The sequence below is a fragment of the Colletotrichum costaricense genome, assembly GCF_030867565.1.
Source record: "Colletotrichum costaricense strain IMI 309622 chromosome Unknown Scaffold_4.1, whole genome shotgun sequence".
Classification (NCBI taxonomy): Eukaryota; Fungi; Ascomycota; class Sordariomycetes; order Glomerellales; family Glomerellaceae; genus Colletotrichum; species Colletotrichum costaricense.
This window is the reverse complement of record NW_026848233.1, coordinates 3,119,695-3,145,245: the sequence shown is the minus strand read 5'-3', so window position 1 is coordinate 3,145,245 and position 25,551 is coordinate 3,119,695. Positions and strand designations below refer to the sequence as shown.

The following is a 25,551-nucleotide window of genomic DNA, read 5'->3' as shown; positions in this document are numbered from 1 at the left end:
GGATTGAAGTCTGGTCTGGGATTTTGCTTACTTTGCTTCGTTTACGAGTGCGATGAAGTCACTAGAGCAACCACGACATGGTTGCTCCACTGGGCTTCTCACTTCCGCTCGCTCTGAGGTAGTTCTTACTACAAGAAGACGTTTAACGTGCCGAGGTCTGCCACTCTAGTTCATCGCTAGAAGAGGTGACCAATCGATTACGGGAATATGAATACAAGAGACTGCGATTGCTTGTCCAACTCTCCTTTTGCTTGTGTGTCGATTTTCTTGCCAAGTTACGCCCTCGATGCGAAAATAGCCTCATTGTCATTCATGTGTCGAAAGATGTGTTGATGGGATACACGAGATGAGGCTTATCACAGATTCTCTGAAAACTAATCTCTTTCCATCTCTTCCAGTTCAGCTGAACCTGACATGGCGGCTTGTGTGGGAAAGGGGGAACGCAGAGCCCTGAAGAGCCTCAGCACATCAGAGTTGTCTTGTTACTGTGACCGAGCAGCGTCTTGTGAAATTTAGGATGTGAGGTCTGCTGAGAGTTGTTTCATTCTCTTCAAGGGAAGATTACATCAGAGTTGATTCGCCAAACGTACCTTGCCAGTGCCATGTACAGACATGTTGGATTGCACAGCGAATCACGATTCACACATTCTCCAACCTCACTCATTGGCCATATCGGAATAGACCTGCCTACAGCCGATGACGTCTTGCAACAATAATCCTCGCACTTTGTTATTTGCATTGCCCAATCCGGAGACGTGCATTACCAAACAAAATCTTACCGCCCCGCCGAAAAGACGGGACTTGCTCCGGATCCACCGTGAAGTGCTGTCAACGGTGAACGGCCCCGCAGGAGCCCAGCCACCAAGACTCGGAGGGCAACGATGTGAACCAGCCACATGGAGCCCGGAGGACCAGCTTGTGATCTCGGACTCTCGAATCGAGCGCAGTCCGCGGGGAGACAGGGTGTACGGATGCAATAAAGTTATTGCGTCCTGCCATGAGAGTAAGCGTATCAAAGCATACAAGAACGTCAGCATCCTTGCACAGCTGCCATGGGAGTCGATGCTAGGGTGCAAATTTCGTGCAGGCGATGACAGCATATGTCATGTGCTGAGCGGTGAGAGTAAAGTATGAGGCGTCGTGATGCGAGAAGTGAGGCTGGGTGGCGACAAAGGTGTGGCATCGTCGCTATAGGCCGTACTAACTCAAACCAACAACATGCAAAAGCCTGGCACATCGAGTTGACCACGTGAGCGGTCAAGGTGCGGATGTGACATGGAGCCGGGAGGATGGATTGCATTCATCGGGATCGTGATTCTGGTCTTGATGCACCACGGAGGCTGACTTGCGTGGTTGGGTAAGTTCCACGATGGAGGTGGTTTGAGACCACCGACCAGTCACCGCCGGGCCGGATCGGTGTGTAAGCCGGTAAGGGTAGGGTTGCTGTTGGTCCGGCCGACATCTGTGGGCGGCGAGGAAGAGAAAAAAAAAGCAAAGAAACAAACGCGAGAGGAAGTGCGGGCAGGGTTCAAGGTTTGACTCGTCGGCATTGCGATGACAGATTTGGCTAACAGATTGGATACCCGCTCTAAGCGCATGCGCGACTTGCAAGTGATGAGCATTTTTATTTTGAGTGACACTCTCTGCCTTGGAAGTTAACAAACAACGGATTTGCACGGGGACAGGGCAGTGACCCTGGGTGCCAACAAGAGCCACGATGTGAAAGAGGCTGAGAATGGCAGGCTGTCTCGTCCATGATCGATGGAGAGAAATAACTCGGAGTTGCGAAATAGGGTTTATGCGTGCAGCAAGTGGCATCGTCATGCGCAGTGGGGACGGATCTCGTTCTTGTGCACATGTCGTGGTTTGGCGGCGGACGTGTGACCACCGGCCAAGCCCGCAGCGTTTTTGGCGTCCGGTTCCTTGGGTTATAGGCGGATCGTAAAGTGCGTTGGCGCTTGTTGGCTTCGGGCTCCCATGCAGTTGAGGAGGGATGGCCATTTGTACGTGGACTGGATGTAAGGATGACCGTCTAATGCAGGGTACTCGTTGGGCAACTGAACCGTCGTCAGTCGGTCCAGTGGTGGTAGGTTCTTTAGATAGACGAGAAGGTATGGAGAACTAAGGCGATGGATGTTGACCGAGAGTTTGCGAACACACCCGACTGTGAAAGTCTGAAGTTTCGAGGTCGGCGAGTGGAACTTTCTGGTTCCGTATATCGGCGCTTCACTCAGGTCCGGGCAGGCAGGCAGGCACGGCCACCATACAGGAAGACGGCAGGTTCGGGATGGGAACATAACTGGCAACTGCAGCTCGGTCGATCTGATGTCGTGCCTGCCGGTGCCTTGGACTGAAGCAACATAAGCAGCAGATTGAGCAGCAAAAGGAAGGCATGGAGGGGTCTTGGCACGGCTCTTGCTATTTGTGTTTGGTCTGCCCACCTAATGGAAGGCGCGGACCGGCACGAGAATGCGACTGCCAAACACTCACCTTCCTCACCTCACCCTAAGGTACCCTTACCTTAGGTGATACAGTACGTAGCGAGGGACTAAACGCTTATCTAATCTGATCTTGCCATTCTGAGCTCCGTAACCATCCGGACTCCTCTTTTGCCTTTGTCTTTTTTTTATCCTTCGGGAAGCGTTGCACATTTTTTGTTCGGGCTCAAACGGGAGGCGCCTCATCTTGCCCTTTTCCAGCAGCCGGTCGCCGCAGACGGGAAGCTCAGCCTCCTCACGTTTGTCCAATGTTTGTCCGTCACTACTTCGTACATACGTAGTAGTATGTCAACTCCAACTTTTGCTTATGGTTTATTACCCGCTGCTGACGCCGCAGTCCCCTTGTTGCGCACGGCCTCTGGGGGTTCCATCACTTGACAGGGCTGCCCGGAACGACTACTTTGCATCGGCTTATTAGCCAAACGCCAATAGGCCCAAATACTCTGTACCATGCTCTCTTCTGGATAGGCCATGCGGCATGCCATGGCAGATGCGAATCGGCTCGTTAGAGTGGTGTCATCCCGCCATGTCCGCCTGATGCCCCCATTCTACCCGCCAGAGACCCACGAGCTACTAATTAGTAATTGGAGAGGCGTATCCGTACCGATCCTGATAGACCAAGGGACCAAGGACATGGGCTTCGCTTCCCGCCCGAGCCGTCGATAGCTTCGACAATCCCAACTCTGATCGGGTCTTGGCTCGACCTTCATAGATACTGCCCATTCAGCTTACCGCGTGCCGTGTCTGTGACGCCTGCACCTCGTCCTGCGGCCTCCGAATCTCTCCTCTGGGGCTGCCCAGTCTGCCTGCATGCCGTGTCGTTGGACCAGGCTGCTCGTTGGGTCGTCGTCCTGCAGCCTGCAGTGCGAGGCAAGCTGCAAGTCGCGGCAGCCTGGGATCGCCGCAAATCGACAATTCCCCCTTGGAAAGCCCATCTTAGCCATCGCTAAGGCGGCAGCAGCACACCCTTACCGTTACAGCTCTTCCAATGAGACCGGGGTCTGGAGGAACTTCTGCTGTGCCTTGCTCTAGTTGCACACAAGTCCGGCTCTCAAGGGACCATTCACCGTCTTTGCATTTGTAATGACCATCATTTCTCACAATCCGTTGTGCTGAACACACCGCAAGGTTGTTGATATTGTGCATGACATTGACAGCCGGCGGGCGGCATACGCAGTATGAAGCTGGAATGGGATGAGGTAGGCTGGCCGCAGACTTGGCCGTGGAGCTGCTATGCTTCCCTTCCCCTTCCAAAAGCACCTTGGATCATAGTGATTCACGGTCAAAACACCACCGACTGTGGAGTCGAGTCAGGAATGTTGCTCCATTTCGTACGGCACGGTCCCAGAAGGGCACGAACAGAGAGAAGAGTGACGGGAATCCCTCCGCAACACACAGACGCACAAGAATCGGATACAGGGCACAGGCGGCACCCTTGATCCCTCATCCCTCATCCTAGGCCCCTTGAGTCCTTGACAAGCATCGCATCCGAGCACTGACTGGCATCCTCACCTCCAGGCTCCAGGCCTCCCAAGCATGGACCCAACAGCCAGGATTAGGGCCATGGGTTGGAGGAACTTGGAGGAACTTGGAGCTGCGCCCGGGTCACTGGCCTTTCTGGGCAAGGCTAAACCCCCACGGACAACTGTCATTCGTCCACCAATCCGTAACTCGTTTTTTCTCTCGCTTTCAACCTGTGCCAGCGAAATCCCATCTGCACCTCTTACGTTGCATCATCTTTTCAGCCCATTCACACAACGTCCGTCATCCCTAGACGTCCGCGAAACCGCCGCCGGTCAACAATTCGACACCGGTGTGGTTCCCTACCAGCGCAGTAGTTGCAACTTGCCGCTCCAGCTTCTTGGGGTTCCCACCGATCTGATTCCACTCTAAACCCGCTAGTGTTCCTTTTCTTGGCCACCAAGTGGCTTTCCCCCGTCTACCAACCGAGACAAGCGGCCCAATACTGCCAAACAAAACCCGGTGCCACGCCTCAGCTCACGAAAGGGAGAGGGAGCAGCATCAAGGCAGGGCAGGGTAGGCCAGTTCACAGGAACAGGACCTCTTATTGCGGTCAACGTCTAGGCTTCCATTCAATCGTCCGAGTTGTGTCAACTTTGGCCAGTCAAGGTTCCGTGCCGTTCCGTTAACGCAGCTGGGCCACATCACACATTGAATCAGCACACAAACAGACTATCCGTATACTTCTCAGTCTCTCTCTTTCTCAGTCTCTCTCCCTCTATCGTCCACACCCCCGACGATAGCCACCCCCACCAAGCTACCATTCCCACGCCCACGCCCACTCCCTCCAGACCAGTCCGCCGCGGTGCCCCCCTCCATCCCTCCATCCAGAGCCCACGGTCAAGGTCCATGGTCCACAGTCCACTCACACTACTCGCGCTTCCCTGTCGTCTCTGTTTCTGACCCGTCACTCGTTGCTTCTTCTTGCCTGTCCGGGCTACTGCCACTGGCACTCGACTGGTGAGGAGCCATGAGCCAAAGAAGGGCATCCGGCCACAAAAGCAAGCCAAAGGCACCTTTCCCTCCCGACCCCGACGCCGATACGGTTGCTTTGGCTCTAGAACCTCTGCCTCTTCTTGCACCTGCAGACGGTCCCACGAACGACAGCACTGCCGCTGCTGAAGCTGATGTTGCGAATCCTTCGACTACCTCATCATCCGTACAAACCGCCTCTGACCCATATAACACGGCACGCCACCCTCGATCTCGCCCTTCCACTTTGCGAAGCCGACCCTCTACCCTTTCCCACGCTTCCAGCGCCGGCGAACATGGTGACGATACGATCGAACCGAACCCTCAGTCTCCCGTCCCGCATCTAGACGACGGCATAATGCCTTCGAAACCTTCTCTCTTGCGCTCTTCGCGCGACGACGCCCCTTCATACGGCGCCGTATCCCAAGATCCCAGCCGCAATGTATCACCTACCGGGAGTGATTCAAGGACGGGAAACGCACATCCAATGCGATATGTATCCGACACCACCAGGTCAGCTTCCTCGAGGTTCTCCACTGCCTCGAGAAGGGAGAGCTCTCGTCTGTCCGAGGAGTTGGATGCTGCCGCCCTTACAACCGGGCTGGAGGGGCGCTTTGGTGTAACCCAAGCTCCGGTGACGACAAACATGCTCGAGGATGCAAAATCAGACGCGGCCGAGGACGAGGTGGACTACGATGACTACACAGGCAGCGAACCCGACGAGGATCCGGCTGATAATTCGCCTCACGAAGTCGTCCGCGCCTCGGTGCCACCAACGGATAATATCACCCTGTCCATCAACACTCCGAGAATGTGGACGCTGTCGTTTTTGTTTTCAGTGCTTGGTTCCTCTACCAACTTGTTCTTCTCGCTACGATACCCCAGTGTTGCTATTACGCCCGTCATTGCCTTGTTGCTTGTCCACCCACTTGGTCTCATGTGGGACTACCTCCTCAAATTTCACAGCGATCCTGCGGAGGAATTTCTGGATGGTGTTCTCCAGACTGATGCCGTGAACCGGCCGCCAGCGAAACGATCCGTGACCCGATTTCGCAGATGGCTTGCGCAAGGTCGGTGGAACGAAAAGGAGCATACTTGCGTCTACGTGAGCAGCAACGTCTCGTTCGGCTTCGCTTTTGCTACCGACGTCATTGTCGAGCAGTCTAGGTTTTACCACCAGGAAGCCACAATCACCTATCAAATTCTCCTGATCCTGTCGACTCAAATCCTCGGCTACGCTTTTGCCGGCCTTACGCGTCGATTTCTGGTTCGACCCAGCGGTATGATTTGGCCCGGAACCTTGATGTCTGCGGCCATGTTCGGGACTCTTCACAAGGAAGAGAACAGGATCGCGGACGGCTGGAGGATCTCGAGGTGGAAGTTTTTCTACCTCGTTTGGTTCGGCGGTTTCGTCTTTTACTTCCTTCCCGGCCTTCTGATGCCTTGTCTCAGCTACTTCAACGTCATTACGTGGTTTGCGCCGAAAAACGTGGTGGTTGCCAACCTATTTGGCACTGTTTCTGGCCTGGGACTGTTTCCCCTGACCTTCGACTGGGCTCAGGTCACGTATATTGGATCTCCCCTTTTGGTCCCTTTCTGGGCTGCGATGAACGTCATCGGCGGTCTCGTTATCGTCATGTGGCTCATTGCGCCTATCGCCTACTACGCCAATGTGTTCTATTCATCGTATATGCCAATTTTGTCTTCTGCGGTATTTGACAACAAGGGCAAGGTCTACGATGTGAGCAAGATCCTGACATCCGAGTTCCTCTTCGACAGAGATGCATACAGCAAATACAGCCGAGTGTTCCTGCCCATCACCTATGTGCTCAGCTATGGTGTTCAGTTCGCTGCCCTGGCGGCGCTGCTGACGCACACGGTTTGCTGGCATGGCAAGGATATGTGGAATACGTGGAAAACGGCCATGGCGGAAGCTCGCAATGAAGGTCAGGCGGTTTACCAGCCTGTCTCAGGCAGCTCTGAGCACATCAGACCCCAGCGATCATTCAGCAGTCACGGAGGTCTCTCAAGATCTTCATCCAACCTCGAGGGCATGATGTTCCGAGAAGATGTTCACTGCCGGCTGATGAAGCGGTACAAGGATGCTCCCCTTTCCTGGTATCTAGCAACGTTCGTCTCGATGCTGGCAGTGGGCATTTTTGTCGTCGAATAGTAAGACTCACCTCACAAATTGAATCGATTATAGGCTAACAGTATAGTTACCCCATCCACCTCCCGTGGTACGGCTTGCTCATGTCACTGGGGATCTGCGCCATATTCTTCATCCCTAATGGCATCATCATGGCAGTGACCAATCAGCACAGCAGCATCTACCTCATCTGCCAGCTCATCTGCGGCGCCGTGTTCCCTGGCCGCCCAATCGCAAACATGGTGTTTGTCACCTATGGCTACATCTCGTCAGCTCAAGGCATCAAGTTTGCCTCTGATCTCAAGCTCGGCCATTATATGAAGATTCCGCCCCGCATTATGTTTTCGGTGCAAATGGTGGCCACGATCGTGTCGTCCCTGACCCAGATTGGCGTTCTCAATTGGATGTTTGCCAATGTCAAGGGTATTTGTACGCCAGAGGCTGTTAATGGCTTCACATGCCCGATCGCGCGTGTGCACTTCAACGGCTCCATTCTCTGGGGTGTGGTTGGACCGGGCGAGTTTTTCGGACCGAACGCAACGTACCGCGGACTTGTGTGGTGCTTCCTGATTGGAGCCATCGCGCCAATTCCCCTGTGGCTCTACGCGCGCAAAAACAGGCACAGCATTCTCCGAAAGATTAACCTACCGGTCGTCTTCGGGTCCATGGCGTGGATCCCACCAGCGACGGGGCTCAACTTCTCGGTATGGGCGGTGGTATGCTATGTGTTCAACTACCTGGTCAAGAGGAGAAAGAGCGCGTGGTGGGCAAAGTACACCATGACTATGAGCGCGGCGTTGGACTCGAGTCTGGCGTTCGGCATCGTCGTGGTGTTCTTTGGCTTCGTCTACCCTGGGCACATGAAGGGCTTTAAATGGTGGGGTACAGAAGTGTACAAGCAGGGCTGCGACTGGCAAGCGTGCTCGTATAACACAGTGCCTGAGGGAGGGCATTTCGGCCCCGACAAGTGGTGATCCCTTTTGGCGACACGAAACGAAACGACTTTATGGAAATTATTTGATACATTTCTCGGCATGGCAAGCAGGTATAGGAATGGCATAGTTTTTGGATTAAGATGCAAGAGATGGAGTTTTGCCATTGGCCGGGGTTGATTCAAGCCCTAGGGATAATCATTAACGCATTTAGAAGCATGTCATAGAGAGATGCTGCATCGCGAAATTTGATGCAAAGACCACTTTGGGTCTCGGTTTACGGAGTACGCCTGCCTCGATTCGTGCTGATGAATACAATCTGAAATGAACAGTGAGTCACAGGGTCCAAATAGAGAAACCAGTGACTCTTATTCCCGCGCGTAGGCTTCGTACACTACGAAGATCAAATTCGTCATCGTGGCTCCAGACCGTTTGATGCCCCCTCGTCGAAACCCAACTCGTTGCTGTCCGTGCCGGGACATCGCCGACCTTCTCGAAACGGATTGGGGGCGGCATCTGAATCCTTCGGTTGTGGGCGCAAGTAAGTCGGAGAACTGTATGCGAGATTGACATTGCCATGAAGGAAAATGAGTCAGCCTGCCCCTTGCTGGGATAGGATAAGCTAGGCAATTTTGGGGTTGGAATAAAAAGTGAGGCCAAATTCGAGTGGATTGATCTTTGCGGCTGACGCTACTCTCGTATTGGCTGACGGGTGCTGTTGGAGCCGCTGCCGATTGCGACGTTCCATGGAAAGCGAGTGTGGGAGGGTTTTCGTCCTGTATTCTGACGGCCGTCAGCACATTTAGGATTCGGTTGAGAGGATCGCGATGGGCAGGGGGCTTGGAGTATCGGATTGTTGATATTGAGAGGGGTTGGAGGTTCGCGGGGTGAGGGGCATTGAAGTTGAGGATTTAAGAGGGCTCTGTAGGACGGCGATTCGAGAGTTGAAAAGACGCTGATAACTTTTCATCCCATTCGTCTTGTTTGTCCTGCTTGAAGGCACGTTCTTGACGCATTACAACTAGACCTCGTACATCTCAACTCCAGAAACTCAATTCGCTCCAACTTGAACGTCAGTTCATCTCAACATCAAACCCAAGGCAAATATCGCAACCACCATCAACACCAGCTCAAACAAAGCAAGACAATCTATCTACCCACCCAAAAACCTCTTGCATAAATCTCCTCCAAAAATCTTCGTCAACCATGGCACCGACACAAGCATCCCACCTCCCCACGACCCTCCGCTCGCCGACCCACCCGCTCCTCCTCCGCACCCTGGAAGAATCCGATTTCGCCGCCGTCTCGGCCGTGCTCTCGGACCCGGAAAATACGAAGTACGACCCGCACGCCTCGGCTATCTCCCCCGAGGTGGCCAAGATCGTGATTGCGAGGATGAGGGAGAGCGCTTCCGTGCCGAGCGTCGTTGACGAGGCGAGCGGCAAGGTCGTGAGCGGGCCGGGGAGGGTGAATTTAGTTGTAGTTCATGTTGGTGATGTTAGCGGGGACACGGAATCGTCAGGGGGGAGGGGGGAGCAGGAGAAGGAGGGAACGGTCATCGGGTTCGGTGGGTACGGCGGCATCAACGAGCACGGAGAGGACGGGCAGAGGATCAGGGTCGGCGACGTGGGCGTCATGATTAATCCGGGGTATCGGGGCCGGGGGTTCGCGGCCGAGGCGGTGCGGTTGGCCGTCGAGTGGGGGTTTAGGAAGGTCGCCGAGGGCGGGCTGCAGCTTGAGAGGGTGAGCGCTACGATGAGCGAGAGGAATGTGCCGATGAGGGGGTTGGTTGAGAAGAGGTTTGGGTGGGCGGGGGTCGTGAAGCCTGGGAAGGAGGAGGGGGATGGGGAGGTGTTTTTCGAGGTTACGGGGGAGACGTGGAGGAGGTGAACGGGGTTTGATGAACTGGGAAGGGTATCTAAAGTTTGTTTGAGAGCGGTTGGAGATCTGGGTTTGGTTTCGTTCTGTCTTTGTTGTTTCCCGTCTTGGTTGAGGGGCGGCTCACGTTGAATGTCTTGCTCGGGTTTATTCAAGAATGAAAGGGTGATGTTGCCCCTAAGTAGGGAGCTATGAAACCAGAAAGAAAATAGCGGCAGAAATCATTCTTAAAGATCATGGAATTTGATGCCCATCCGAGACCTAGAATCGTGTGTACTATTCTACTGGGCGGGCTCCAAGGTTAGACCAGAGTCATCTTACAGTATGATCGTACGAGGGCCGTACACGCCTATGGTGTCTTGGCTTCGATGCCTCCGAAACCCAGGCCTGTAAGCTCATGTTTGTAGATCTGTAAGCGGAGTCTGGAAGGACACGAAATTGTTCACGGAAAAGAGCATGATTACAAACACCCGAATCACATCGAGTACGCATCACTGAAGTGAAGTTGAATGTCAGTTGTTTTACTTGCGTCCTACGCAAAGCTCAAGACTCCCAAATAAGCACAATCACAGAATCAAGATGGTCACCATCGCCATCCTCACCCTCCTCCTCTCCATCCATGAAGCCCGAACCGCCTCGCCTCTTCACATACACCTGCCAGACCTCTCCCTTCTCCCCAACAACAGAATCCAGCAACAGCCATACGTTCCTCGTGCCCCTCCACGTCACGACTTCTTTATCCTCCGTAGAGTCGTGCAGCACGATACCCTCACCTAGCGGCATCTCGGCCTCCTGGCCGTATTGCATAGCCCCCTGGAGATCCGCATCGGCTTCCATGGGCACGACCTCGGACCCGGCGCAGTAGTGCGTGAGCGAGTACCCGTTCACCAGCACCCAGTCGTCGGCGAACCGGAAGCGCTGCAGGAAGCAGGCCTCGCCGCAGACGGACGTCACCGCGTGGCCCTGGCTGGGATCGAAGCGGTGGCGGGACTTGTAGTGGCGGAGGGTCAGCGGGGTTACGCCCAGGTCGTAGGTCGCTGCTTGGATGTTGTAGAGGGCGTCTGTGGGGGAGTAGAAGCTCGGGAGAACGTGGAAGGAGAGGTCGGTGTGGGTCGTCACGCAGTCGTGGAGGATGCTGTCCCATTTGGTGTGGTTTCCGGTGAACCCTTCTTCGGGCCGGCACGGCAGGTGAGAGACGAGTAGGGCACCGGGCGGGGTGAGGAAAATGGCACCGCCGCCGTGGGTGACTGCTGTGTCGTTCTCGACGGACCAGTCTGGCCGCTCGCTGGGAAGCCCGATGTAGTATGGGCTCGAGGCGTCAAATTTGGAAAGCCTTTGGGTGAGCTGTCCTGGGGTGGGGAGGAAGATGTCGTCGTCCAGGAGGCCAAAGTACTTCTTGCCGTGTTCCTGCTCGGTCAAGGCCTCGTTGACGTCCATGAGAATGGTGACCAAGTCAAGATATCTCGAAGGTTTGTCCCGTTTCTTTTCTAGTGGCACCACTGTAGCGTCTATGCCGAACGCTTGCAGCTTCTCGTATATTTCCCACGCCTCTCCACTGGTGGCTCGGTAAAGCGTCACGACGACAGTCGCCCCGTTCGATTTGCCATGGCCGTTCGTGAGCCACCTCTGCCAGTCCATGATGAGGGAGTCATTGGCGTTTGTGAGGCGCTTGTAAGTCGTGGAGATGCCGAACAGCAAATCGGAAGCGTCGACGGCGCCTGGTAGTATGCTTGTGGTTACGGGAAGATCGTTTGCATCGCCCTTGGGGTACATATCGAAACTCTCGTCATCCCAACGAATGTTTTGAAACTCCTTGTCGGCAAACGCGCGCTTGATGTTTGTCGTTGGGAACCTCTGAGGGGCTTCTGGTACGACCCTGATCCTCTGACAGTACCAAGATATGTTTTGTGTAAGACTGTGCCGCTCCGCAAATTCTCTCAGGTAGTCGCTGCCATGTACAGAAGTTTCTTTTTGGCTGGTCTTGACCACCGGCACAAGAGGATCGACGTCGATGACTTCGTAAGCATCTTGTCGACTTTTTGCAACCTGAATCAATATGAAAAGAAGGACAAGCAAAAACGTTACCGCGTGTAATGCCCTGGCATGGTTGTGATAAGCGTACATGGGCTGCATTGTGGGTGGAAGGGCGCCCATTTTGTCAATAAATCAAGGCCGCTATCAAAAGCAACACTTGACGCGAACGAACAAACATATCCCCCCATTCGCAGGACATTGCCATCTTTTTGAGGGGATTCTGAGGAATGTTGGCCACGATAAAGGGATGGTGCGTGGAATTCAGTCCGCCTCCGAGGTAGTGAGAGGTAGTGAGACACACCATACACACATCCGGCGAAACGCGTAGACTATGGCGCCTCCATGCCAAGTGCAGAGACACAACGCTGCTGCACCCAGAATATCTTCACCCAAGTATGTCAGAGCTGTAGGACAGTCCTAAAATCATTCGAGTGTCTTGTTTTCAAACGTGTAAGACCAATATGTCGAGTTGCGTTGCTGCCAGTAGAATTTCCACTGCAATGCTTCGTACCACTTCTCCCTGACGATGAGTTTAGCTGGTGATGATGGAATGGCAAGGGCTTCTGTGCACGAATCCCGTTCGAAAGTTGTAGCAGAGCACTGAGGACAGTACTCCGTACCATCATGGCGCTCGATGCCCGACGCAGCAAGTTTGGTGATTTAGGTTTAGATGTGGTCGAGGAGGCTCTTTGTGGGGTTCTCGAGTAACGTCTGTCGACGGCCGGTCATGATGAAAATGGAAAGCCTCTTCGGGAAAAGAGTTAATTGAACTCGGGCCGACGAAACTGGATGAACGGGCCTGTTCATGAGATGGTTCGGGAGATGAGAGAGGGTGTGCAACCAAAAAGTTGGCGTCTTTGGGCCGTTGGGGAAGAAGACGGGCCCGGGTGCTTAGCTAAGGCGCTCTCCGTCTCCGAGACTTCTAGGGAAGGCGGGTCGCTTATGTCGACGCTTCCTTTTTGATGAGCCAAGAGAAGATCTCTACTCAAGGCAGTTTAGCATCTATGGTGCCTACTCGGTGATACGGTAATTGTCTGGATGCTATACTTGTGTCCTCGAGCCGTTGTTGTGTGACACAACCCCTCGTTCTACATCAACCTCAACAGTAGAGCGACCCTTGCCAGCCTCCTCTCAATTCAAAGCTTCTCGGAGATATCATCAGACATCGCACAAGAGTATCTTCCTTCTCCACACATTTATTCTCCTTCCGACGCCGTGCAACGCAGCAGTGGTGCAGCGCCGGCCACGACGAGTTTGCATCGAGGGCGAGCCGTAGAACCACGAGGTATCAGGTCGCACTGTGAGAGGTGACCGCCGTCACCTCCTCAGGCCAGTATCACAGAGACATTTATGTCCTTTGCTACCTGCGACTTAAGCTTGGCGGACTCCTTCATCATCCTGGTTGGTTTCGAATGGATTTCGAGGCCTCATGTTAGCTTCTCTTACTTGGAAACGTAGAGTACAGCCTTGACCAGAATCGGGTTCTGGTGATCAGGAACAACGGTTATCAACATGTTCAAGCCCGGAGAACTCGAACACCAAATCTTCACTGCAGATTCGAAACGAAAGGAGATCTCGACGAGACCAGCACTCCCTAACATTGCTTGCTGACTCCGTGGCCTGATGGACTACGGATGGCCTTACTCTTGGCCGCCGCATAGGTGGAGCTGCTCATCCGTCGGTCGAGCTACACAATCACGCTTTTCATCCACGCTGTGTACGACTTACTCCCGAATTCTGCATGGAAAAAGAGCAAAGTATCCCGAAGACGATGCGCACGGCCGTCACCGCTGCTATTCTTAAGTCGCACTACGCATGGCGACGTCGCCACCCCTCTCCTGTCACTCACTGTGGTGTCACCGAGACAGGGAATGGCCATCTGAAACCACGACGGCATCTTTACCAGTACTTCCCTCAGGAGCCTCAACAGCGCCGGATTTGGCACTCTATTGGGCCCCTGAACATTTGGAACCAAAAACCACGGTCCAAGGCAGCTCGTTGTCGTCAGGATCTAGCGGGGTTGCCGTCTCTCTTTGCGGCATCGCCTAACGCTGCGAAACATTTGAACAAACGCCTAGATATCAGTTCGTCAATCTACAACAAGGGTCCGAAAAGCGGCTGTCGTCCAAGTCTACTTCTATCCTTGCAAAGTAGATGAGCTGTCTTTCAGGGTCCATGACCCCGGCCAGCTCATCATTTTGTCCGTTTGCAAGATTGCCCAGCCTGGGGGCCGCGACCTCGCCTGACTGAATGCTTGTCGAAAGTAGCGGTGCGCGGTAGGCCGCAGAAAGCCAATGCCTACTTACCATATTAACGAAGCACTAAGCAAGGGGTCCATTGACTCGACTATGGCCAATGCCGTTCTCCGTATTCTCGACATGCTGTGGATTCGTGAGTACTGCCACTCGTAGCATCACTTCAGCAACCCAGCGAAAGGTGTCAAGACAGTCGGATCTGTCCAGGGCTGATTCCATCAGGCCGATCGTGCTTGACCGACAACCTATTCGAATAAAGGTCTCCACCGTCTGGCCGATACCACTGTTGTAAGGAAGACTTCAGCCGATGGACCCGCTACGCCATCTTAGGGGCAGTAACCCAAGATAGACCGTACTCTTGTGCTTCCCATCGGACATTTTCTTCGTGCTTGTACGCAGACAAGCTCGTGGGGGAACAAGGAGCTTTCTGGTGACAGCTGCAGCCACCCCCTTCAAGAGGAGCCACACAAAAGCATGATACGGATCATGCTTCTCTCGAAGAAACCAGGATTATCTTAGCAAATCACTGGTCTGCCTACGGATATGCACATAGCCAGGCCACAAAGAAGATGATCCGGCTTTGGCGGTCTGACGAGAGGCCAACATCCACGCTCGCTCATAGGATTACGTGTCATTCGGAGAGGAATAGTCCAGTATTCACGATCGACCGCTAACGCGAAGGCTTTCAGTCATGGCAAACCGCAACTGGGCGTCTTTAGCATGTACTCTGGTTACTCTCTGTTCTTCAGGGCCGCGGTCGCGCGTGCCGAGTCAGGTTTATGTTGCCCTGAGATCTTCAACACTGCAGGATGACCAGCCTTGTTCCACCATCTCGAACAAGCTGTTAGAGTCAACGGCCAGATGGCACTCTATGCACCTATCCGCGAACCCGCTCTGCAAATCCCACCCCAGTGCGCCTCCAAAAGACGGGACCCATACCTGTTTGGTCTTTGCGGGAGCGTCTGCTGTATTTGCGCTTGCAAACTTCCCCAATGACTCTAGAGTTTTGGCGGATGAGCTCCACATTCTTCTGTGAAGCCTCTCAACGGACCAAAAGTTTGAGCTGGTGATATCTGATGAAACCTGCCTAGCTTCGATCTCTGGCCTCTTCCAAATAGGCCCTCCCAGTATGGCTCAGTAGCTCAGATACCTCTCATGTTAGCACACGACAGGCTCACAGCTTGGCTGCTTTTGTGAGTTTTCTCCAAGTTGGGCGGACTTGCGGATCCTCCTGCATGGAAGCTTTCCCGGAGCCGTTTGGCCTACCCGGTTCTTCAACGCCGAGACGACACATGCGGTAACTTGCGACCACCACACAAGCATCAGCAGTAACATCACTTCATTAGACTTGGTCTCGTGAGTTCTCTTCCAAGGGAAACATATTAGACCGCCTTCAGTCTGTACTCTCCGTGTCTCCCACTTCCACCATCTTACCAGTCATCTATCACTTTGTAGCCTCACCTCGATAAGGCAAAAGAAAGAGCGGTGGCCGGTCACAAACGGAGACCTCAATGCTGAGAGGTCGATTCCAAGACACCGCAACAAAGAAATCTGCACCGAGAGCGTCGAAACTCAAGAAGAAGCCCCGAGCCCCGTACTGGAGTGCAGGATCCGTTGCAGAATTGGCCGTGTCTCCAAGAAAAGCGACAATCTCGAACCCCCTTGTCCTGGAAAACTTTGCCAGCGTGCTGCACGCCCGTGGATGTTGAGTCGCCAACCCCCAGAACGAAGACATCAAGTGTTTGCCGACTGCCAAAGACCTAGCAGTTACCTCTACACCTGGTCTCGCTATTGCTGCAGGACTTGTCTTAAGTCTTCCATCGTCCCCCCCTCTTTTTAGGAACAGGTTCGCCTACGCCGGCTCACCAAGGTCCTGTCCGCATCGCAGCATAGCACCACCTTCGAGACATCTTCCACCGACAAACAGCCGGCAAGATGCTTTCCGTATCTTCTCTTCTTAACCCGTCGCCTCCAGGGCCGCTTCCTGCCCCTCGGTTCCTCCCAAGTCCTGCAATGTCCTCGCCGGGAACCTGCTACTCAGACAGAGCTCCGTCACCATATCTTGACCGACCCGTCGTTCCAAAGCTCAAGATGTCCAAGGATCCGTCTCCAGTATCCAAGTACAAGCCTCGTGGAGTCATCAAATACTACCCCTTTGAGAATTTGGACGACATATCCCGCCGCGAGGTCCATCGCTTTCGTGTCTCGCCATTTGGACGTATCCAGGAGTCATGTGCCCATATTCCATACAACAGCGGGAAGAAGGACTTCTTCGAGAAGACGGGGCGTGAAAGCTTTGAAGGTCCGTGATTCCAATGCCGAGATTCTCCGGCTGCCTTTGCTGATCGAGCTGTCTAGTTTTCAAGTATGAGTTCAAAGTGCCAGGAGAAGACAACGACTTCACTGTCATGTGGGACTACAACGTCGGTCTCGTCCGCATGACTCCCTTTTTCAAGTGTTGCAAGTATTCCAAGGTAGGGCTTCGTAACTCTATGATACGAACTCTACTGACATATACAGACTGTTCCGGCAAAGATGTTGAGCCTGAACCCTGGACTCAAGGATATCACGCACAGCATCACGGGAGGCGCAATAGCAGCTCAAGGTTGGCTGAAATGTCTCTTCCAACTATGAATTCTGGAAACTAACTGTTTCAGGGTACTGGATGCCGTACGAATGTGCCAAGGCAGTATGTGCCACGTTCTGCTACAATATCGCCGGAGCCCTTATCCCCATCTTTGGCCCTTCATTTCCGTCCATGTGCGTCCCGCCAGGCTCGCCAGAGTACCAACGCATGGTGATAGACCACCGTATCGTCGAAGACGCCATCAAGGATGCCGACAGGTCACGAAAAGTACAGCACCGCGCTCTCCCGCCTATGACCCTCGGTCACATGCCCAACATTGAACGGCGCCCCATGCGACCCCTTCGCGACGACAGAAGACTCCGACTTAACACGACTCGTCTAATGAGCCCCTACAGCGATAACGACGGGGAGGGCGGCACTCGCTCGTGCCCAGACTCGGCGTCCAGCAACGGCTCAGACGGCGTCGGCTACAGCTACGGATATCACCAGACCCCGGCACGGCACTCGCAGCCACCCACTTCCGGATGGGTGGCTGCGAATCGTCCAGAGCCGTACCGCTTGGCCGACGAGATCTACCGCACAGCCCATACACCTCATCCGTACCTCAGCGCCGTCCCCCGCTTCACGCCCCTGAACAATAGGCACACGCCGGCCCCTCGTCCGCCGTGGTCACAAAAGCGTCCCGTCAATCACGACGACGGCGATGGCGGCTGTGACAGTAGCGTTGGCGAGAGTATCCACGTCAGCAGCCCCACGCTGAGCGTTCAGTTCGACACGCGGCGGAAGGAAGAAGAGTCGGACGCCGAGATTGCCGAGCAGAATGCTGCTCTGGGCCTCATGACGCTCAAGACGGCGTCTCGTAAGGAGTCTGGCTACCAGAGCGACTTGGACAGCTCTGACTTGCACCGCAGCAAGCGGCGGCGGGCCACGTCCGCTTGAACTAACTGGGGAGGACGGGACAAAGAACGGGAAGGGAAGTGATGGATGACTCGAACGACTTGAACGTATTCTAGATTTCCATGTTTTTGCTCGCGCACTCACTTTGTATTTCTGTTTCTTGGGTGCCCAAATAATGTTTCCGGATGGAACAGATCAACTCGACAAGTCTATTGTCTCTGCTTTCCAGCTTCATTTCTGAAAAGTCGGGGGTTAAGTACGGTGTTTGGTGAAATGCAAAAGCATTTAATAAAGTAGTCAACATGTCTGATCATCAAGACTTCCTTCTTCGCAACCGCAGCAGATGCCTCTCTTCTAAACATTCAATCATCATGCAGTCAAGTTCAACCCGAAGCCAGACTACCTCTTCTCCGCAGCCTTCTTCACCTTGAACTCCTCAACCCACCCCTTGGCCCTCGCCACAGGAACAACATACACCCTCACGATCCCATCCACAACCTCCACACTCCCGCCGCTCAAAATCTTCAACAGCGAAGCCTTCTTACCAACCTTGACCAGCCCGCCCGCCGCCGTCTCCATGTAACACTCCACCCCGGCCGGGCTAGCATACTCCCCCTTCTGATCCCACGGCAGAGGCAGGATATACCCCAAATGATCCCCCACGCACTCCGTCTCGTTCCACGCCTTTATGAAATCGCTCTCCATCTGCAGGGGGTACAGCAGCACCGCGGGGAAACTCAGACTGCTCGCCGGATCCTCCTCGTCAGGCACGAGCCTCATCCGCGCGTCCTCCATCTCGGGCGGCTGCTCCGTCGTCCGCGTCTTGATCCCCCGCGCGGCGAGCGCGGCCCTCAACAACATCTCCCGCCTCCTCTCCCCCGCCTTCCTCTCCTGCTCTCTCTTCGTCTTGGCGTCGGCGCGCTCCGCGGCCTTGACGATGTCCCGCGCCACGGCCTGCAGCGGTTTATTCCCCTCGTCCAGCGCCAGGCCCCTCGCGCACGCGTCGTCGGCTTCCGCGATGCGCTCGACCTTGAGCAGGGCGCGCGCGGAGCGGTAGTAGGCTTTCAGGTTCTTCGGGTTCAGCCGCAGCGCGAGGCCGCAGTCCGTCCAGCACGACCTGAAGTTGCCGAGCTCGAGGTGGCACGCCGCGCGGTTGACGTACAGCGACTCCAGGACGGATCTCTGCTTGGCGATCTCCTCCTCGTCGTCCTCAACCTCGACATCTCTTTCTTCTTCTCCCTCCCCTGCTGCGCTCTCGCCCTCAACCTTGGCCTTCTCCGTATGAAAAGTCTTCTCCCCCTTCGCCCTCCTCTTCTCCTCCACCGCCAAGATCTCAATCCCTTTACCATAAAACTCCTTCGCGTCAGCGTACATCTTGGCCTTGAAACACTCGTTCCCGCGCTCCTTGAACTCTTCTCCGTTCTCCCTCGCCGTCCCCTCGTACGCGAGCGCCTGCAGCGCCGCGACGTCGTCGTTCTCCTCGAGCGAGGTCATGAAGAGCGGGGACTTGTTCAGGTCGGCCAGGACTTCGTCGGCCGTCTTGCCGCTGAGCAAGGCGTGGCCGGGCGGGAGGGCCGCGCCTTTTGCTGCGCCGGGGATGGAGGCGGCAGCTGCTTGTGCTGCTGCCGCTTGCTCTGCGTCGCGGCGCTGGACTTCGGCGATCATGGCGTCGGCCATTTGGTCTGTGATTTCTTCCATCTGGACCATTGTTGCGGGATGAGGATGCGTCCCCGCTTTTTTTTTCTGCGGTGTGATTGTTGCTCAGTGTTTTCTGTTTCTGAGTTTGCCTGGCACTGGTCAAGTCGCAAACTGTCTGAGAGGCTGTGTAAACAATGGTTCGTCTCAGCTGAACGAGTTGCAGGTTGTGGTGTGAATCTGATGAGTCTCATATGAGATTTGTCGCTTGTTGTTTGTGAGCCTGTGATTGAGCGAAAAATTCGGAGGTGAGTTGAAGTTTGTGTGTGTGGTCGGCTTTACGGTGGCGATTTTCATTGGGCAGATCTTTCAAATTCTGGAGTTCATGGAGGAGCTGCGAACCTCGTAGAATTCTGACTCTTCAACCTCACTTGAGCGCAGAAGAAGTTACCCTGAACAATTCATCGCAGCTGATGATTGACTCGAGTAATTAAATAACATATTCCGTTGATTTGGAGTTATAAAAATCACCCAGCCAATTCACATTCAAGTGGAAATGCCAAGTTCATCAGAATGACTTCAATTCTATTAGAGTGATTAACTAGTTATGGTAAATGACCAAGTAATAGCCGCTCCCAACGCCGAATAAATGCAACAAAACTCCATGCCCGCCAATGACCAAAAAAGCGTCTCTAGTCTATCCGACACTCATGGATGAGACCAACTCCAAAATTCGAGCCCGTATCCGTGACGCCGTACTGTTTCGACCGAAGAAAAGCAAACAAACTCCCCTTCTATAGCCCTTTCTCATGCTTTGGTTGGGTCGTGAAATCTTTTTTGAACTCCGTTTCGTGAAATCTCCCCGCTCAGACCATATTCGTCGCATTCATCTGACAACACATTCATTCCTCGTCCGAGAACACCTCCCTGATGCTGACTCGGGACTCCTTCTTCTGCAAGCAAGGCTGGGCGTCCTCCTCGCTCACATCCAACTTGCGCTCACGCTTCACGGAGAAGCACTGGATAGCACCAATTACAGCAACGACGGCACTGCCATACCATGCCAAAGCCGTGCAATCAACCTTGCTTCCGAAAGTGTACAGCCATCCGGCAACAGGCGGAGCGATCATGCGGAAGCCAGCGGCGGCGCTGGCGGCGAGACCGTTGACCTTGCCCAGGGCCTTGGGAGTGGGAGTGACCTCCTTGATCAAGATGAGGAGCAGAGGGTACAAGATGATGGAAAGGACGTTGCGAACAGCCAAGCAGAAGTAGATGCCGGCGTACACAAGCGACTCGGGAAGGAACAGCAGGCTCGGGACCATGACGTAGGCGATCGGGTGGAGGACGGTGACGATGATGAAGAGTCGGTAGACACCAAACTTCTCGGCGGCGAATGGAAAGATGACTGCCTGTACGAAGAGCGCGATGACACCGTTCACTGCCATGATCATGCCCACTGCGCGGAGCGAGAGACCCAAGCCGCCAGGGGTGTAGAAGGGGCTCGAAGCGTCGGTAAGAACGGTGATCGGGGAAGTGGCGCGGTCGTCTTCGAAGAAGATGGGCAAGAGATGGTCGTAGGTCATTGAGTGGTAGGTGAAGATGCACAGCGCCAGAATCAGCGACATGATGGGCTTGGTGTAGATGTTGTAGGACTGGTCGGCCTTCTTCGCGGGGGTTTGCGCGCTGTGACCGCGGACAGTTCCATAGTTGTCATCTCTCAGGTCAACGGCAGGTCTCTTCATGGCATCCGAGGTCTCCAGTAGGGGAGTCTCCTCGGAAGCGTATGTGTCGTCGGGCATGAAGACGCGAGGCTGCATGTCGGGGTGAGTCTCCTCGAGGAGGAAGTAGCCCAGGATGATGCTGACGAGCAGGAGACCGGCGCAGACGAGGTTGGGCAGAAGGTACGGGTAGCGGTAGAACATGCCGTCGACAGGGAAGATGCTGGGAAAGGCGTCGTGGGGGTCGGCAAAGGTACCGCCAATAAAGGGACCGATGATTGTGCCAATAGACCACACGAAGGGCATAACCGAGAAAGCGCGGGCTGCAAGATTAGCACAATGCGAGGCTTGGTGGTCAGGGGAGAGGACTCTTACGCTCATGCTCAGGCTTGGTGACCAATTCACCAACCATGGTCTGGATGACGCCGATGTTGCCGTTAAGAAGACCGCCGATAGCTCTGCCAGCCAGAGCAATCCAAATGTTGGAGGCGAAGCCGACCATGACCATGCTGAACATTGTGCCGACGCATCCCAGGAGAAGTACGGGTTTTCTTCCGATACGGTCAGAGAGACCGCCCCAGTACATGCCCATCAGGGCCTCCGCGAGGGAGAAGGAGGAGATGAGGAGGCCGGCGTAGAAGGATGCATCTTCAGCGTTGCCGATTTCGAATCTCTTGACGAGAGCCCAGGCGTAGGGGAAGATGGATGTGAGAGCGATGGGCTCGGCGAGACGAACAATCGCTGAAAGTGCGGCGTTAGTATGCGTGGCTGGAGAGAAGAGATGGTGTTGGGTGTGTATGTGGGTGTGTATGTGTATGGTTGGAACGCGGCAAGACAGGGAATGTCAGGTGAAGGAATGTGGTTGTGGCAGTAGGGAATGCAGTGGTGGACGGACGTACCAAGGAGGAAGAGCTGAATGGTGGGAAAGTCGTCTGGGTTGCGAGGGCTTTTCTGCATGGTTAGGGCCATTGTCTCTCGACTTGGTTCAAGTCTTACGATGCGACAGAACACTCGACGAAGAATCTACTGGAACGTAGGAAACTTGAAGAATGAAATGTCGGGATGCGTGTACGCTTATACACGTTTCCTCCTGTCCTGGCCGGCGGCGGTGACGTCTTGTAGGATGCGACTACACAAGAAGATGTTTCGTCCGTCTTCAGAAGAGATGTTGTCGAGGGAGAGAGAAGAGGAATGTTGGCAAAGAGCGGAAGCAGGAGAGGAGGGGAGGTAAATATTGGTTCTTGGACGTGGATCCGTGTACGATAACGGCCTTCTCCCGAGTCTCGCAGGGTGGGAGGGTGGAAACAAGCGCTTGCAGCAACCCGGAGTGCCTGATGGAGCTAGAAGAAAAGAAGACTGGCGGATGCAAGCGGGAGAGGAAGCCGGCGGATGCAGTAGAGTTGCACGGTGGGATGGGAGAGAGTTGCGGCAGGTCACTGGTGGGAGGAATGCATATGACGGGCGGCGTGAGCGAGATGTTTTTTTTTTTTTTTCGTCCCGTCTCGCTTTCTTTCCTCGTCTGATACGACTTACACCGTCCCGTCCTTCAGCACACAGTGACACAGTGTGGCGGGGCTCTCTGCTCAAGTGGGATGGATGGAGTGCATCCTGAGTGATCCGGATTGCAAGGATCGCAAGACTTCAAGAGACAGCCAGGTGGAGAGAACAGGGGAATTGCGGTTTCCAGACCGACGGCATCCGAGGAAAGCAGCAAGTCTGGCCGCGCGACGACAGGGAAGGAGCCATGGAGGGGGGAGCTTCGACTGATGGACTGCGCCTGCACGGACTGAACGATGCACCTCACGCAGCTCATGCGCCAGGGTACCGCACCTCAGACTCTCAGTCTACTGCGTAGTACGGATAGGGTATGCAGATATGCGGAAGAAGAGCGGATTTCGGCCTGGGATAGTTGCATAAGTGGCGCTGCCGCTGCCGCTACCTCTAAGGACTACGGATACTCCATGCAGGTGACGGGGGAGGGATCTTGCGCTAGTTTAGCGTCCTTTTTTGTTTTTTTTTCTCTCTCTTTCTATGCTCCCGTCACTTTCTCATTGCAAGTTCCCAAGTTATCATGTTCTCTCCACCACATGGCTCCAGAGAGTCCAGGATGCTGAGTGCACGGGCTCTAGAGGAATATCCGCTTACAAGTTGCACTACGATTCCTTGTCGATGCAGTAGCTCGTCCGTCGATTGTCGTGTCGTGTGAGAGACTCAGACGGGAGTGTGTCGTGTGTGGTGGGTTTTCTTGCTCGTTCTGACTTGACGGCGGCTGATCAAGGTGAAGTGCGATGCATCAAGGTGGAGGAAAGAAGACCGGCTGTCGGTCTTCGGTTCGTCGGATGGAAGTAGCGCGAACTAGACACTTGCGACGGCTTCCTTCCCATTTCCTTTTTGTCTCCGACCCAACTGACCACCATCAGCAGCAGCAGCAGCAGCAGCACCACCACCACCACCACATCACACGCACGCTTGCTCCAACGATCTTCCAAACCTACTGCCGCCTGCAACTAAGAAAGCAATCTGCGCCTACCTTATTGACACTCCGCATACTATTGCCGGCCGCCAGTCAGTGACATTGCACCCCTCCCTCCATCGGAACATTGGATGATGAGTTGTTAGTTCTCGAAACCACGACAGCCTCACTCAAAAAGGAAATTCATCTTCACCGAAAAACAAGCCGGTTCGTCCTCCAACAACCAGCCCCAACGCACACCTCGCCTCCTCTCTCCTCTCTTCATTCATGTCAGTCCGCGGCGGTCATCATCATGAGCAGTCAAAAGATTTCGGTCAACGTCACCGAAACCCGTCACCAGCGGATGACTACCGATTGTCCCACGCGAGTGCCGGGGACTGGTTTCCGGTCCCCCTGGCTGAATGTAACGACTTCACCGCAAGGATTGCAACAAGCACACAAGATACTGCATGACACGACCAGCATCGACCGACAAAAGCCTTGAGAGCTCCACGGATCATCAGTTTTGGGCCGGTCCAGAGTGTCTATTGAAGCACCAAGGGCGGCTTCGTCTGCACAGCGAAATTACATACCCGGCCGATGCCTGCCCGTTGTCGCCCACTTTCTCACGACTTTCCATGCTCCTTGCTCCTTGCTCCAATTCATGGCCCAATTCTGCCATGGGTGCTGGTGCTATTGGCTGGCGGCTCCGACGCACTTGGGACGGCTGATTGGGACAAGTTTCTCTGCACTGTGTAAAGCCCCAGCTATTCTCATCGTCTAGCGTGCGCCGCATCCTTGTATGCGAGTTCGTTAGTCATTGGACCTCTCCATTGGACCAAAGGCTCGTCGCACCAGCACTTCCCGACTCCCGTTGACTCTCAAAGTTCCCACCTTTGGCCGTCTTTCGCAGTCTTCTTCCTCCTCCTCCTTCTTCTCCGCCACCATGGACTGCATCGTCCACATTTCCTGGGCAGCAACCTCGACAACCACTTTTGGAGTGTGTTATGCGCTACTGCGGCTCAGCATGTGCGCACTTCAGACGACACCGGACCATTGTTGCGAACCCACATGGAGCGTCCACGAAGACCACGTCGCCTGACAACCACCAATTCCATTTTTGTCATTTTTTACGAGTCTAAACCGCTATGCCACCCAACACTTACTTCTCGCCTGCTGCCTTACTTTATGGCTGGGGACGAGCAGAGCCACCCCTTCAGACTATACCAATTTCCCATTCCAAGGACTGTGACTCTGGGTAGCCCTCCTACAGTCTTTTTCTGACAAGATGCGGTGTGCGAGGGCCATAGCTATGACGATGTTGTGGAACCTTTCAAGGTTCAGGTTGCCCGAGGCCAAGGGCTCACAAGGGAAGCGATCGGTTCAAAACGTAGCAGATCTTGAACAGAAGCCATCCCCAGTCAAGCCTGGCCCCAGCTTCAAAACAATCGTACACTACGGATACATACTCCGTACGGATAAAGCGAATAGCAACACAGAAAGTGGACGAGCGGCAGTCAAACCAGGGCCAGCACAAGGTCGCAACTCGCAAGCCCGTCCATCCACCTTGCAGGCCCTCTTAGCGCAATCAACCCCAGCGCCGACCTCGGTGGTCCCCAGTCCCCCGTCGATGCATTTGTTGACAGGCAAGGAAGCACCACGCAGCTGCCCTGCCTTTGCCCTGCCTTGTTCTGCTCTCCGCATCAACGTTCCCTTTTATCCGTACACTACGGAAGGTCGGGTTTGACAAGTGCTTGCTGCACACTGTTTCGAGGCCGATGCGACGCGACGCTCGTCAAATCTCCCAAGCTGTACCTCTTTCATCAACAATAGCTGCAGTGCACCCTGCATGCCTGCGTGCCTGCGTGCCTGCGTGCGTCCTGCCCGGTGGCAGAGACAGAGAGGTCAACCCAAGGTTGTTATGGCCTCACCTTAGGTCGCAGGTGGTATGTCGTCCTTTTACCCGGCTGCGAGATAACGCTCCTCGTCCTCGCGCCCTAATGGCACTGCCTGCAAGCTTATC

General features: G+C 54.5%; 9 protein-coding genes across 9 annotated transcripts; 5 read left to right on the top strand and 4 right to left on the bottom strand.

Annotated features, from left to right (window-relative positions):
- Positions 1–1,928: 1,928 nt before the first annotated feature.
- On the bottom strand, positions 1,929–2,420 carry CCOS01_05103 (uncharacterized protein; the record flags this gene model as incomplete). The annotated part of the gene is made up of 1 exon (XM_060453284.1): positions 1,929–2,420. A coding segment is annotated over one exon (492 nt), but the record flags the coding sequence as incomplete, so codon positions are not given.
- A 1,394-nt stretch (positions 2,421–3,814) lies between these two features.
- On the top strand, positions 3,815–3,937 carry CCOS01_05102 (uncharacterized protein; the record flags this gene model as incomplete). The annotated part of the gene is made up of 1 exon (XM_060453283.1): positions 3,815–3,937. One exon carries the CDS (start codon positions 3,815–3,817, stop codon positions 3,935–3,937), a length of 123 nt encoding a protein of 40 aa, XP_060317241.1.
- Positions 3,938–4,989: 1,052 nt separating this feature from the next.
- Positions 4,990–8,114, top strand: CCOS01_05101 (OPT oligopeptide transporter; the record flags this gene model as incomplete). The annotated part of the gene is made up of 2 exons (XM_060453282.1): positions 4,990–7,163; positions 7,211–8,114. 2 exons carry the CDS (start codon positions 4,990–4,992, stop codon positions 8,112–8,114), a joined length of 3,078 nt encoding a protein of 1,025 aa, XP_060317240.1.
- Positions 8,115–9,278: 1,164 nt separating this feature from the next.
- On the top strand, positions 9,279–9,962 carry CCOS01_05100 (acetyltransferase; the record flags this gene model as incomplete). The annotated part of the gene is made up of 1 exon (XM_060453281.1): positions 9,279–9,962. One exon carries the CDS (start codon positions 9,279–9,281, stop codon positions 9,960–9,962), a length of 684 nt encoding a protein of 227 aa, XP_060317239.1.
- A 531-nt stretch (positions 9,963–10,493) lies between these two features.
- Positions 10,494–12,104, bottom strand: CCOS01_05099 (uncharacterized protein; the record flags this gene model as incomplete). Its single annotated transcript, XM_060453280.1, has 1 exon — positions 10,494–12,104. The coding sequence occupies one exon, from the start codon at positions 12,102–12,104 to the stop codon at positions 10,494–10,496; it is 1,611 nt and encodes a 536-aa protein (XP_060317238.1).
- A 3,646-nt stretch (positions 12,105–15,750) lies between these two features.
- Positions 15,751–17,765, top strand: CCOS01_05098 (APSES transcription factor Xbp1; the record flags this gene model as incomplete). The annotated part of the gene is made up of 5 exons (XM_060453279.1): positions 15,751–15,924; positions 16,133–16,541; positions 16,598–16,713; positions 16,760–16,844; positions 16,897–17,765. The coding sequence occupies 5 exons, from the start codon at positions 15,751–15,753 to the stop codon at positions 17,763–17,765; spliced, it is 1,653 nt and encodes a 550-aa protein (XP_060317237.1).
- Positions 17,766–18,122: 357 nt separating this feature from the next.
- CCOS01_05097 (uncharacterized protein) lies at positions 18,123–19,430 on the bottom strand (the record flags this gene model as incomplete). Its single annotated transcript, XM_060453278.1, has 1 exon — positions 18,123–19,430. One exon carries the CDS (start codon positions 19,428–19,430, stop codon positions 18,123–18,125), a length of 1,308 nt encoding a protein of 435 aa, XP_060317236.1.
- An 830-nt stretch (positions 19,431–20,260) lies between these two features.
- On the bottom strand, positions 20,261–22,045 carry CCOS01_05096 (major facilitator superfamily transporter; the record flags this gene model as incomplete). Its single annotated transcript, XM_060453277.1, has 3 exons — positions 20,261–21,399; positions 21,452–21,817; positions 21,976–22,045. 3 exons carry the CDS (start codon positions 22,043–22,045, stop codon positions 20,261–20,263), a joined length of 1,575 nt encoding a protein of 524 aa, XP_060317235.1.
- Positions 22,046–24,816: 2,771 nt separating this feature from the next.
- Positions 24,817–25,275, top strand: CCOS01_05095 (uncharacterized protein; the record flags this gene model as incomplete). The annotated part of the gene is made up of 1 exon (XM_060453276.1): positions 24,817–25,275. One exon carries the CDS (start codon positions 24,817–24,819, stop codon positions 25,273–25,275), a length of 459 nt encoding a protein of 152 aa, XP_060317234.1.
- Positions 25,276–25,551: the final 276 nt, after the last annotated feature.